This window comes from Sander lucioperca, chromosome 22 (assembly GCF_008315115.2).
Source record: "Sander lucioperca isolate FBNREF2018 chromosome 22, SLUC_FBN_1.2, whole genome shotgun sequence".
Classification (NCBI taxonomy): Eukaryota; Metazoa; Chordata; class Actinopteri; order Perciformes; family Percidae; genus Sander; species Sander lucioperca.
Genome location: NC_050194.1, coordinates 21,852,136 through 21,866,134, shown reverse-complemented (window position 1 = coordinate 21,866,134; position 13,999 = coordinate 21,852,136). Strand labels below are relative to the sequence as shown.

The window sequence follows — 13,999 nt, the reverse complement described above, 5'->3', positions numbered from 1 at the left end:
TTTGTTTTAAAAATGACTGAAAAAAAACATAGTCTTTTTACCTCACTGTGCACAGGGACATTATCATGTTTAAACAGGACAGGACTGTCCTTTCTATATCCTCTATAGCACAATTTTGCATCAATCCAACAGTTTATAACTATCTAAAAACTCTTTAGAAATGGGCTAAACATGCAAAATGACACTAATGTTGAATTTAAAGGACTGTAATGAAATGATAGCCTGGCTAGCGAAGCCATTCGGTCCGTTGTGGCAACGCTGACGAATATCCAGAAGTTAAAGCCCGAGCAAGAACAATCTTTGCTGAGTTTTGTTGGTGGCCATGATGTCGTGGCCCTCCTCCCCACGCGGTTCGGGAAAAGTTTGATTTTCCAGCTCGCTCCGTTAGTGGTAAAGGAGTTGGCTAAGGCTAGCGATGCTAAGCCGACGTCACGACCAAACGTTAGCGATTGGTTATGGCAGGTCCAGAGTGGCTCTGGGCAGATCCAATAGTTTTAAACGTCAAAAAAGTACCCGCCTTCAAGGAAGTTAACACTTGTCAATGGAGAGTGGCCAGACTCTCTGTACAAATGAAATGTTCCAGAGTCTGGTAGGACCAGGCTAATGAAATTAAGCTTTTGTTTAAATGATTAAATGCTTCTTCATTTGCTTGAGATTCTTCCAGTTTCTCCTGCTTGGATGGTTTAAGATCATCTTCTTTCCCCTACACACAAGCAACCCTAACCATAGATGCCTCCGTTTAAATTCCTGCCTGCATTTTTTAAATTTTTTTTGCACAAATGGCTTTTAATTGCAGTGGGAACTTGTCCATCTTGCGCAGCCAGTACATGCAGGAAGTGTCAGCCATCTATAAAGACTTGTTGACACTTGATTCTGTGTGCAGGTGCATCCACATACTTCTGGCCGAATAGTGTATTTCAGTGGAATCATGATATATGTCAAAGAAAAACACATTTTGCTTGCAAGACATTATCATGCTTTATTCATATGTACAATAATTGTTTTTAAATCATTGAAATAATTGTCATTAAAGCCTATTTCTCAAGATCTTGATCTCCGTCACCACAGGAAAGAAGCAGAGTCACAAATTCGATTTGAATAGTGGGAAAACCGATTTATTCTGAAGGTGCCTGTGAGGACGCTGAAGCAAACTGCTCAAAACAAAGTAACCATTTTGCTCCAGATCCTGTAAATCACATTTCACATATGAGATAACAGCATTTCTGTGATTGCACTTTTTGTTTGGGCTCCTCAATTTGTGTTTGCACTGACTTTGGGTGAAATTATTCTGTAACGCCCATCAGAATGCATTTTCTTTTGACAATAACAAAAGCCAAACACACAAAACAATATCTCTCACAGCTGTGTCCTTTGTCTCACTGTCAAACAGAAGGCAGAAATATCTTGAGAAAATGATTTGTGGTCATAACAACAAAAGACAGCAATTACTGTGTGACATGTCAGTCTGTGAATGTGATAACAAAGTGTATCATTCAGTGTTTCTGCTGCTAAATCTAATTATTTTGGTGTTTTGACCTAACATCAGATGGTTGCCTGGGTATCTGTAGGCCAAACATCTTTGTGACCTCGACTCATGCTTTCTTATCGGTGTTTTTACAGGGATGGGAGCGCTGCTGTAATCTTATGTACATTCTCATGATATCATTTAGGGAGAAAAAAAAACTCCCTCATTTCATATAAGTGCAAAGTCCTGCCTGAGTAGGTTCTGTCTTGAGATAAAACTGTGCATACAAGCTCCAGCTGTCAAGAGTTCCCTTGAAATATCTTAAAGGAGAGCATGTTGGGGTTTTTCCATTTTCACAAGTTCTTGGTATTGTTCCCCTCTGGTGTTGACATGATTGCAGAGCTGAATGTCATGCTGGCTAGTGGCAGATGTCACAAAGCAGAGGATACCGTTAACATGCAGTGCAGATAGGAGTGTCTGTTACTGATCCTTTGGACAGGAACTGTAGGATAAATGTACATAGAAGAGATCATTGCTGCTGATCACTTATAATGTTTAAAGCACACGTCCTCTGGTACTTGATTCAGTATGAAGCCCGATAAAACAAAACTAGTAAAGCTCTTCTGATTGTTTTCACAGGGAATGAAACCTGACAGTTTCTACAAAGTCAAAGTCCCAGAGCTCAAGGAGATCATTGAGGGCTGCATTCGTATGAACAACGACGAAAGGTACATGTGAAAACATACACTGTGATCAACAATAACACAATAACAAACATGCATGAATAATGTATATTTTGATCTTTATGAAGTGCACTATCCATATTCTATTAGACTCTTTTCCTGTTTGTTGCTTTGTCCAGTAAGTAAACTATCAGGAGATTCTTGTCATAACTCAAGTAAGTCATTTAAAAAAAAATCTAATCAGATTCAATTTTTATATTCCGTGACAGAATATTCTTGACTAAAACATTATTTTACATTAGGTGAAAAAGTATAAACTATGACTTGCGTACAGTTGATAAAAAGGCTTTTTAAAGGTGAGTTTGGAGTGTTTTTCAACATAGACTGCAATAAAATGTCATTTGGTATCATTTCACTCACTCTTATCGCAGTTTTGTGAAATCTAGGATTCGGCTTCAGCTTCTAAAACATATAAGCGTGAATATGATCCAGAGAGGAAGTAGTATAGGCCTTTAAAAACAAAAATATATTTTATTTGCAAAACCAGGAGGCTGACATTACTGGTTTACATGTCTTTACTGTTTATGATCAACCAAAAACAACAGTCACAATCCATGCTTTTGATTATTGATGTGATTTTGCACAAAATCCTGTTTTAGGTGTACATGTAAATACAAGTAAAAAATAATCAACATAACCTGATAGAAAGCATGTTTTGCAACCCTTTTTTTTTTTTTTTTTACCAGTACAACATGTAATGCTGCCTGTCTTTCAAAAGGACATTTGGCATGCTTTTATTACCCTGTAGCACTGTTTATCAGCCTGATCAGAACCTGCTGAAGGATGCAAATACATTTCCCAAAGCTTGAAGTTATATTTGCATAATTAGTTATGGATGAATACAAATGATGAGAAACTACATTAATACAATGTATGGGTTTAAAAACTGCAAACTGTGCCTTGAAGCAGATTCTTCCTTTACTGCAGGTACACCATTCAGGACCTCCTGGAGCACCCCTTCTTCCAGGAGAACAATGGTGTGCACGTGGAGCTGGCAGAGGAGGACGACATGGTGAAGTCGGGCCTGAAGCTGTGGCTGCGCATGGACGACACCAAGAAGCTCCACGGGAAGTACAAGGACAACAACGCCATCGAGTTTCTCTTTGAGCTGTACAAAGACGTGCCCGAGGAGGTGTCTCAGGAGATGGTAGGCCGACACGTTAAGACGTTATGTTGTGAACCTTTACTGCTTTTCTTTTTTTCTTTTAAGATTATTTTTTGGGCATTTTAGGCCTTTATTTTGACAGGACAGCTGAAGACATGAAAGGGGAGAGAGAGAGGGAACGACATGCAGCAAAGGGCCGCAGGTCGGAGTCGAATCCGCGGCCGCTGCGTCGAGGAGTAAACCTCTATATATGGGCGCGTGCTCTACAATCTGAGCTACCCGGGCGCCCAGTTACTGCTTTTATGACCCAGTTTGTTGCAGCCATTAGTGAGGAAATTAAGTAATTGATTGATTGAACAGATAGCGGCGACTTCAGCCAACCCCCCCAACATGTTCTCGGCATCCACATCTAGATTTATGATGATAGCCTTTTATACTGTAGGTTTTCTGGGGAAAGGCTGACTGGATAGTTAGTTAGTATTGACGTAAATGGTTAGATGACAGCCTAAATTAGATTCTCTTGTAATGTTTTTGGTTGCTAATTACTTTTCTCCTTTAGCGAAAACATTCTAAGTTGAATTACAGATCAAAAGACAGTTTCAAGATGTTAACGATTCAGTGGATGTTGCTGATGTGGTAACTTTTGACAATAATTTATTTTAAATGTACATAGATCACAGATATTAGATTTGGAGACTCTGTCACAGGCTAAGGTAACATCACATCACAGAGTCTGACATTATTAGTGTAACTGAAGTTTCTTTTTGAGTTATCTGTCTTTTGACACTTGACCCCAAACAGTGAAGCAGCCTCGCTAATGCACCCCGGCATCATTAGGCTTCTTTTACGGTTCTGTTATGACAGCAGAGACTTCAGGAAATGCACTCCAGCACATAAAGAGAGCGCCTTGCAGAGTGTGTCAAGGGCACGGCTCAACATTTAATCATCTGTGGTTCGAAATGTGAGAATGTGTCTCAGGAAGCAGCCGAGGTCACGTCTTTAATAATATAATGGCTCTCTTGCTTGTTACGAAACAGGCTCTTATGTCCTTCAGAACCTCCCTCTGTAGAGGTCACTTTTAATGAAAATGCAAGTCACAATTCCTTACTTGTTTACCTCTTTGTGGTAGTTTTCATCAAGATCAAATCTGGTATCAGCAGGGGATATCTAGTCCGGCCAATCTGCTGTAATCTGACTATGTGTTGAGAGGCAGGTTCGGACTGAGTGTCCCACTCTGCTGGACTGGGTGTCACAGGAGGCTGCGCAAGACAGAAGAATGCAGTCTGTGTGTGTTGGTTTTACAAAACAACTGTTGTTGGCACAAAAGCTTTTATCACGTCAAAGGACTGACTATTGATGCCACAGCTTGCGTGATCAGGTCACTAAGTGAAACAGTCCTACACAAATTGTCTACACATTGCAGCAGCACACCATGGACCGTGATGCATGCACATCAGTTTATGTTGTGCCCTGAATTTTTCGGTGTCTCGTTATGCAGGTCGTACTTGGCTTTGTGTGTGAGGCAGACTTTAAGCTCGTGGCGAAGGCCATACGGGACAGGGTGGCGGCCATCAAACGCCAGAGAGAGAAGCTGAGGCGGCACGCAGAGGAGCGGAAGAAGAAGCAGGAGCAAGAAGCCACAGAAGAGGAAGCAGAGACTCACCCTCCTTTACCTAAAGTCAGCGAGTCCCCAACCCCAGCCATCACGCTGTCCCCTGTCACCAGCTCCGTGGACTCTGGCGTTAGCTCCAACTACCCTGCAGAGGCAGAGGAGCCCGAGGCAGACCAGCACCTCCACTTGCGCTTCAACAGCATGTCCTCTGCTAACTGTGAGCCACGTCATATAACACATGCCATGAAAAGTTTGTAGGCTCCCTCTATCTGTGGTGGTTTTCATGCTTTCACATTTTTAGGCTTATAAAACACTTGTAAATCCAATTGGACAATATGAAAATGATAGTGTCATCAGTGATAGTAATATCAAATTTAAAACAAGGATGTTTCTCCAACAGTAGTTCCTGAAGACTGAAGATATATAACACAAATATTAAAATACAGTTATATTAATATTAAAAGATCAAAAGCTTTGCTTTTGTGTTATTATTATTAATATGAGGTTGCTCAATTTCAAATATTTGACTACAATTTGAATAATACAGTACATTTGAAATCAGTGGTGGAGTAAGTACTTGGAATAAAAACAGCAATACCAGATTATGACAAAAAGGTAAAAACATACCATAGTATTATTAGCAACAATAACAATGCATCATATTTTGTAAGTTTTGTAAGCATATGTTTTGAAAAAATATATATAATTTGAAATAACTGTCAGATTAATGTAATGTAGTAAAAAGTACAATATTTCCCTCTAAATTGTTGTAGAACGTAGCATAAAATTGTACTCAAGTAAAGTACATTAGGTTAAATTACAGCACTTCATAAAGGCACCACCGCATAGTGTGTGTGTGTGTGTGTGTGTGTGTGTGTGTGTGTGTGTGTGTGTGTGTGTGTGTGTGTGTGCTTGTTTAACTATATTCGTGGGGTCCAAAAAGCGGGAGTCCAGTATACTTGTGGGGTCCCGACAGCTTTGTGGGGCCAAAATGCTGGACCCCATAAGTTTAAAGGGCTGTTTGAGGATTAAGACTTGGTTGTAGGATTAGGGATAGAATTAGGTTATGGTTAGGGTGAGGGTAAGGGTTAAGGTTAGGCATTTAGTGGTGATGGTTAAGGTTAGGGTAAGGGGCTAGGGAATGCATTATGTCAATGACAGGTCCCCACAAAGATAGTGCCACAAACCTGTGTGTGTGTTTGTGTGTGTGTGTGTGTGTGTGTGTGTGGGGGGGGGGGGTAGTGTAGTTTACTTTGAACTAATTTTAAAAGTACTTTAACATTAGGTTAAATTACAGCACTTCCATAAAGGCACCACCGCATACTGTGTGTGTGTGTGTGGTACAGTTTCTGTCAGTCATGGCACAGTTGGTCACATGCTAATGGCTTATGTCCTTTTGTTTTAACAGCTGACTGCGAGACAGACGGCTATCTGAGCTCCTCTGGGCTTCAGGATCTGCTGGAGGCCGGTAATTTCAACACGTCTGCGACCCCTGCCACCACACACACCACACACACCAACACCCTGACTGCAAACGGTCTCTCCATCCCAGCCCTGCGCTTCCCTTCGGTGAGTGGCCTCAATAAAGAACTTGTCATTAAAGTGTAGAGCGGAGGGGGGTGGAGGCGAGAAGGATGCCTTTACCAGACCTCCTCCATCAACATTACTCATCTAATACAGTGCTGACAGAGAGTTATGTAAACAGTGTATAGTTAGGAAGTAATTACCTGACAATAAGGTACACAAAACCTTCAGGAGTCATAACCCATTGCTAATGAAGGTGATAAATAATTCCTCAACAGTTCCTGAAAATGAAATGCTCTTTTGTTCATTGTAAACACAGAATTGTGTGTCTCTTTTTGTTAATCTGCCTTAAAAGTTTAATTAATTTCTTGCTAAGCAAGACAATTCTATCCATCTTATGTTTTTCTTCAAGTCAGCACAAATTTAATTTTACATTTACATGGCCACAAATGTAAATTATAATTCAAGTTCACATGCTTTGTTTATCTGTGATGAGGGGGGCCTGGGTAGCTCACCTGGTAGAGCGTGCGCCCATATACAGAGGCTCAGTCCTCGCCGCAACAGGTTTGGTTCAGACTTGCGGCCCTTGCTGCATGTCATTCCCCCTCTCTCTCCCCTTTCATGACTAAGCATAAAAAAGAATATTTAAATAAAATAATCTGTGCTGAGGCCCAGCAGTGCTTTGACTTACATTCAAACGTCATCACGCTAAGATGCTTAAAATGACAATGCTAACATGCTGATGTTTAGCAAGTATGTTTGAGAATGTCATTAGTTTTGAAAGTATTTGAACTAAAACCAAAGTATTGGAAAAACTGAAATGTTGACCTAATTATGGCACTAGATGAAAAGGGGGGGACATGAATATTTAAGCCAAATTTCATGGCAATCCATCCAACAGTTGCAGGACATTTCACTCAAAAACCCAAATCTCAACCTCATGGTGGCGCTAGAGAAAATTTCAGGTAAAGTTTGATTAGATCCTCTTGACAAAGTAAGTAGGTTTCATTAATAAAAAAAATAAAATAAAAAAAAAGGCAATCAATAAAAGTCTTTAATCTACATTCACCTAACCACTTCCCTCATTTCTATTTGCAGAGTATTGCAGTATCCAGCAACATAGAGCATGGTACCTCAGGGCCCACGAGTGGCTTCAACTCTCCTGTGGAAAGGTAACTCAGGTTCTTCAGCTTTCTTTTATGCTCTTTTTTTTAACATTCAAGGAACAATAGAGTTTAATAGTCCCTTCTTTATTTGAGTTAGAGCCCTGCAAATCAGTGTGTATCTAGTAGAAATGTCTGGTGTTCCCTCTATAACTCCTCCTCCTCCACATCTGTGGGGCTGCAACAACAAGCTTGAGGCAGTCGACTGGCTCTTCAGTGTTTTTATTGCAGTGAGGCAGAGTGGACCCTTGCAGGTTTCTGTGTGATGTTGTGGAGGCCCTGTTTTCCATGTTGGTGGGATGTTAAGGGAGAGAGCGGCTTTATTCTAGGCATTAGAGCCGACAATGGATGAGTGTGTCGTCATCTGGGCTCCATCTTCTGTTCAGACTATAATGTTGTTGTTTTTTTTATAATGATATAATTAATATTGAAAAATGCCAATTTCTATTCTTTTGACATCTTCAAATTGCTTGTTTTTTGCCCAACCAGCAGTCCAAAACCAAAATAAATTCATTTTACAGTAATGTAAAAGAAAATCTTGGCTCAATCCATTTTCAAAACCATTGTCAATACATTTAAATTTAAATTAATTTCTGGTCTTAAATACAGGTAATATAGTTGAAAATATGTTGTCTATCAGTGTAGATTTGGGTGGGATTCTCAATGTGCTATAGAACAAACCCAGTAATTGTCAAAAGGTCTTTTACCGTTTAGTTTGTCTTCCATGATTGACTTGTCAATAGTAGATTGATACAAATGTCGAGTCTAGTTGAGTAATATGTTTTACAACAGCTTTGGCATGCACTTTTTGGGATCCATTAATTGATTCTTCCTTTGAGAAAAGCCATCAGATTACTGATGATGAGCACAACTGCATTCCATCTTAACCTGCAGTATCAACACAAATGTTTAATCTTAATGTCTGATTTCCACATGCTCGGGCTTTACTTTGAACTAAGTTGTCCGTGAGAAGGAGGTTTTTAAATAGAGACGAGTGGACGCTGCCAACCATTAGGCCTGTAAATGTTTGCAGCATGTGCTTGAGAGGTAGATGGAGGGGAGTCCGGGACCGCAGCCATCCAAAAAGACCCAGGAGACGCAATTAGCTGAACCAAAGCTTTTTATAAAACATGCTGAATGTTCTCCAGTTCTCTGAAACCTAAAACGTCTTCATTGTATAAATACAACAGATCACACAGAGGTGTTGCTTCTTTCGGACAAAACCCAGCTTCTATGGACTCTGAACAGGCCTCGTTAAACGGTATTGTTTAACTCTGCTGTTTTAAAAGCAAGAGACATGCCACTGTAACCCAAGACTTTATTTGACACGTCAGAGTGCTGTTTATTATTATGTGTGATGCCAAGATAATCAGCCATGATGGATGTTCAGTTCACTTCTGTTGTAGATGGTGACTTTACTTTTTAAATTATTGCCTGGGAAATGTTTCAGTGGCTTTTTTTTTGTGGGTGTATTTTCTAACCAGTAGCATGTATAATTTCTTTCTGTGCAGCTACGCCTCCGATGTGACTTCAGGCTTGAGCGACGGCTACGAGGGCCTATCAGAGAAGAGCGAGAAAACGGCTGCAAAGCGAACTGCTGGGAAGCTGTTCAGGAGGAGGTCGCGCTCAAGGCTGCGCATCACAGGGGTACAATAAATCAAACGTTTTGTTTAATTACAACACTGCAAAAGCACATCGTAAACATATCAATCAAGCAGCTGGATTAAAATATTGAATTAGCGGATTATTTACGAGGGAGTGGTGAAGCTCCACCCGGATTATGTAACGTTATCGGTAGCTATGTTGCTCTTCCCCCAGCAACCGCAGTACATTTCTCATCTGATCAGGACACTCTGCGGTTTCTTAACGAGCATGTTTGGACAGCAGACAGAGACAAACAGATCATGCATAACCAAATGTGCAAACAGAGGTGCAAAGAGTGCAATACACACATAAACACACTGGATTTTACAGTAGATGTCCACATGTTTTCTCACACACACACACACACACACACACACATGCATATAAAACACATTGTTCCTCCCGTGTTTTGCTCAGTGTTTTAGAGGGTGAACAGACACCTGTCATTACCATTGATGTCCCATCCTGTCCCGTCTCTGCAGCTCTCTGATAAAGTGGACCGGGTGGTGGAGTGTCAGCTGCAGACGCACAATGACAAGATGGTTACCTTCAAGTTTGACCTGGACGGAGATAACCCTGAAGACATTGCTGCTGTCATGGTGAGTCATTACTGGTCCTAAATGATCAACTGGTACCATATTCAGAATGTCCTTCAGAATGACTTTGTACAAAGTAACAATTGCTTAGATTTTGGTGATGATTCTGACCATTGGAGCTTTTAAAGCTTTAACTGTGAAAGAAGTGCTTAAAGAGTCTTTAATCAATACTCAAAGTTACAGGCCAATGGGGAGTAACAGTAACAATAAATAGGAAACCATATTCCAGTAAAGTTACAGAGGAAATTCTTAGGACTTAAGGCTTTAAGATACCAAATATGTCAGACTAAATTTTGGTGAAATGTGTATAAAATGATGCACAAGACATATCTTCAATTTTTTCATTTGATTGAATAGGACAGCCATAAAAACATGGGGTCTTGGGTTGAAATGTGAACATATACATAATACTGTCAGGCAGTGTGGACTTTTTTCACATTAAAGCCAAATTTAGGAGGTATGAAGGGTTAACAATGGAACTTATCAATCTTCGTTAGAGACAGCTGATAAGTCTAACAGATTCCTCTATCTCAGCTGAACGTACTCATAATTCATCCTGCTTCTACAGTAGCTGACAGCATTTTGTTTGTTGATCCTATCTCTGGCTGATATTATATCTAACTTTCTGTGAAGTGAGTGACGCAGGTGAGCTGCCCCATCCCCCTGTTATTGTCTTTAAGCTTTAGAGGTAGTGTACACATGCGCGGCCCTGTGTGAGCGAGGCGTGATGCACTTTGTGTTCACTGAATGTCTTGTTTTCCTGACTCTTTAAAACACAGTGGGCTTTTGTTTACTGAGTCTTGGCGCAGCAGTGGAGCTTGGCATCACAACAGCCACTGTGGTTCTCAGTTCAGGGGTTTTAAATGAGCTGAATTATGCCATGCTGACAGGAAATGGTCCCCACGCCTCAACCCACAATTCACAGCAACACTCAAAACTGCATGAATATGCAAAAGTCAAAACCTCCTCTAACAAACTGCTGTATTGTGGATTTACATGAGATGATTTATGTATTTTTTTCCCCAAAGAATAAGCATTAGCTGAGGGGAGGTGTGTGTGTGTGTGTGTTTGGGTGAGTGGGTATATTTCATAGATGGACAAATATGAAGTATTCTTCTATCTATTCCTTTAAAGTGACTGAAATACTGTGCTTAAGAACAGTTTTAAGGTACTTTTTTAAAGTTTAAGGTTTATTTTCTGCTACTTTGTACTTCTACTTCTCTACAAAATATTGTACTTTTGCTAAAGTTACTCTAAACATTTCAGAAGCATATGATGGACTTCTAAAATATGATGTATTTTTAATAAATTTAACTCGCCAACTTTATATGAAGTAGATCAAATTAGACTTATTAGAGCCACCTTGATCAGCTAAAACATTAAAAGACGCGTTAATGTTACTAATATAATATATCATTACACTCACAGGGGACATTTTTCTGTAGTAATTTTGATACTTTATGTATTGTGCTGATAATACCTGTGTACTTTTACTTAGATTGAATAGATAAATGCCGGACTTTTATTATTAATATAGAATGTTTACATTGTATTGCTACTTTTAACTTAAGTAAAGTTTCTAAATAATTCTTCCACCATTGTCCTTTGGCCTTCAAGGTGCACAATGAGTTTATCCTGCCATCAGAGAAGGAGGGCTTCATCCACCGCATGGCCGACATCATCAAACGGGCCGAGGCTCTGATGGCCAAAGAGCATCCGGTCCACTGCAGCGGGCACCAAGTTCCCCAGCCTGCTTATCACAACGGGGTTAACCCATTGTCTTCCTCACAGGTCAGCTGTCACACCTCCGCATTGTTAGCTGAGAACAAAGGAAGTAACTGTTTGACTGTGCTGTCCGATCATCATAAATTACATCAGCTATAGTGTGTCTAGCTGTTCTTCTCTCAGACAGGCCCATAAATCTGGTGCAAATGGAAAGCTGTAGAGTAGTGCTTCCTACATTGGGAATAAAATAACCTCAGTAGAGTGCTTTCTTCACCGTCCATAATGCCTCTTGAGGCTTGCCCTTAAAGATACAAGGTTAAGTGTTCCTAAAACCCCCTAAGGTAGTTCTTTCATTTAGAACATGATGTTACCAAAAGCAATAACGTCATAAATCCCTATGATTTGTGGAAACATACCCCATGCCTCCTTTTTTTTCACGTTTATTTGTTCCCCAAACCACAAATCCTTTCCAGTGCCTTCACCATAATGGACTTTCCAGCATATCTGCCCACATTGAATGGGTAAAATAATGTATGTTTGGCTTTATTAAGCCTTTCTGAATTGAGATTCTGTGAAACTGTAAAATGAGGACTTCAAGGAATTAAACAAAAGGAGTTGTTTGGAGCCGTGTCACCCGATACAAGATATGACCAAATGCCAAACCAGATACAGTATGTCCGTTTAAAGGAAAAGAAGTGTCTGTTCTGCCAGCATATGTTCCACTCTGTAGATCACACAGAACAAAATCTCCTTGTGCACTTTAGTTAAAATTATCTAAGATGTTCATAAATAATGGAGAAAAGGATAATGTAGGACAAGTAAGAGCAGTAAACCTTTACCGCCAAATATCTAACTTGTTCCGACCCGTTGGCTACATAATTATCCTGAACCGCTGTGTACAAATCTCTCCTGGCTCCACTCCAGGACCAAATTAAAAACACTGCATGGACCACATCCCCCAAGACTCATTATGACTGCTTTCCCCATCACTGTCCAGCCAAAAAACCAGACCAAGCTAGTCGAGTTAGAGAGAAACCCACAAGCCCAGAGACTCATCTATCGATCTCTGTTCTGGCTGTTGTAACTCTGAGGTAGGGCACTATTCTGAGAGTTTTGGGAAGAGACACAGTGTACAGGAAAGCCATGCTTGTTTAGCTGTTGCTTGTTTCCTCTACCCACCACTTAAAGAACGAGACTAATAGTCTGCAGCCATGCAAGCACTTCTCTGAGGCTGGACTTGGGCCCAGCAGTGCTTTGAGATAAATGTTAACATACTGATGTAAAGCAGGTGTACTGTCATGCATTTTCACCCTCTTAATTTAGCTTGTAAGCATGTTACCATTTGCTAATTATAACTAAACACAAAGTAGAGCTGTGCCAATCCATCTAAAAGACGTTGAGATATTTCACTGGATAATTAAAAAAATGGACCTGCTGGTGGCACTAGAGGAAAATGTCAGAGGATCACCGAAGACATGAGAATTCATCGTCTAGAAGCCACGAATGTCTGTGCAAAACGTAATGGCAATCCATCTAAAAGTTGTTGAGATATTTTACAGACCGACCTTTCTATCCCTGTGGCTAAAACAAATCAACAGAGAAAAATTCTTAGTTTCAGATTTTGCAGATGGAGCCAGATTACAGCGCAATTTGCCCAGATTTTGAAGGTTAAATTACTTTACATAAAACTATCTGGTTAATAACATGGAATTTATTATGGGAACAGCTCCTTCACAAACTAACAATAAATTATTTAAATTATTATATTTTTTATTATTACCTAGGATTTGGGTCTAATCAAAGACGCTAATAAGTTGCTAAATTGTTTGACCCTCTAAATCTCAGCCTCTTCTGCATCGATTTTGTCAATTCTGTTTTTGACATCTGTGTCTCAGAAGCCCCCCAATTTTATGAAAGTGAAATATGGAGTTCTGTTTCAAAGACACTTACTGTATGCTGCATCAGGCATGATAGATGTAGTACAAATACTACCGTAGTACTACATTAATACAATAACAATACTCTCCAGTCCAGTTGCTACCCACCTATTAGTGTTGCCGATCAAACCTGCAAAGTAGTTTTATGCTGCAGCTGAATCATACCATGGCTGGAAGTGGAGATTGAGTTTTATCAAATGTGCTCTCTTACAGCCTAATCTGCACACTCTGCCTCGACCACACTCCTATTCTCTGCCTGGTAAGTCTCTCGACTGGTCTGATGAATTTACAGGTAATCCACCCATTTAGAGGATAATTTCATGCTTGAGTTGATTTAAATCTGTTTTAAATGAAGCAAATGAATGTTTGCCATTTTTGTCATGTCATGAACGTCTAAAAAAATGAGTAACATTAAGTGTGTGTGAACTGCATTAAGGACTCATTAAGGTCTTTCTCACAGCCTGTCCAAATAACTTGCATTCGTT

At 40.0% G+C, this 13,999-nt stretch overlaps 1 protein-coding gene across 1 annotated transcript in view; it reads left to right on the top strand.

The window, feature by feature from the left end:
* The window catches only part of wnk4a (WNK lysine deficient protein kinase 4a), a 44,157-nt gene that overhangs the window by 22,206 nt on the left and 7,952 nt on the right, over positions 1-13,999 (top strand). The window contains exons 6-14 of the mRNA XM_035997859.1: positions 2,105-2,193; positions 3,136-3,355; positions 4,812-5,142; positions 6,334-6,494; positions 7,548-7,621; positions 9,124-9,259; positions 9,739-9,855; positions 11,470-11,643; positions 13,728-13,773. Coding sequence (XP_035853752.1) covers positions 2,105-2,193; positions 3,136-3,355; positions 4,812-5,142; positions 6,334-6,494; positions 7,548-7,621; positions 9,124-9,259; positions 9,739-9,855; positions 11,470-11,643; positions 13,728-13,773 — 1,348 coding nt within the window. The remainder of the gene's footprint in view (positions 1-2,104; positions 2,194-3,135; positions 3,356-4,811; positions 5,143-6,333; positions 6,495-7,547; positions 7,622-9,123; positions 9,260-9,738; positions 9,856-11,469; positions 11,644-13,727; positions 13,774-13,999) is intronic.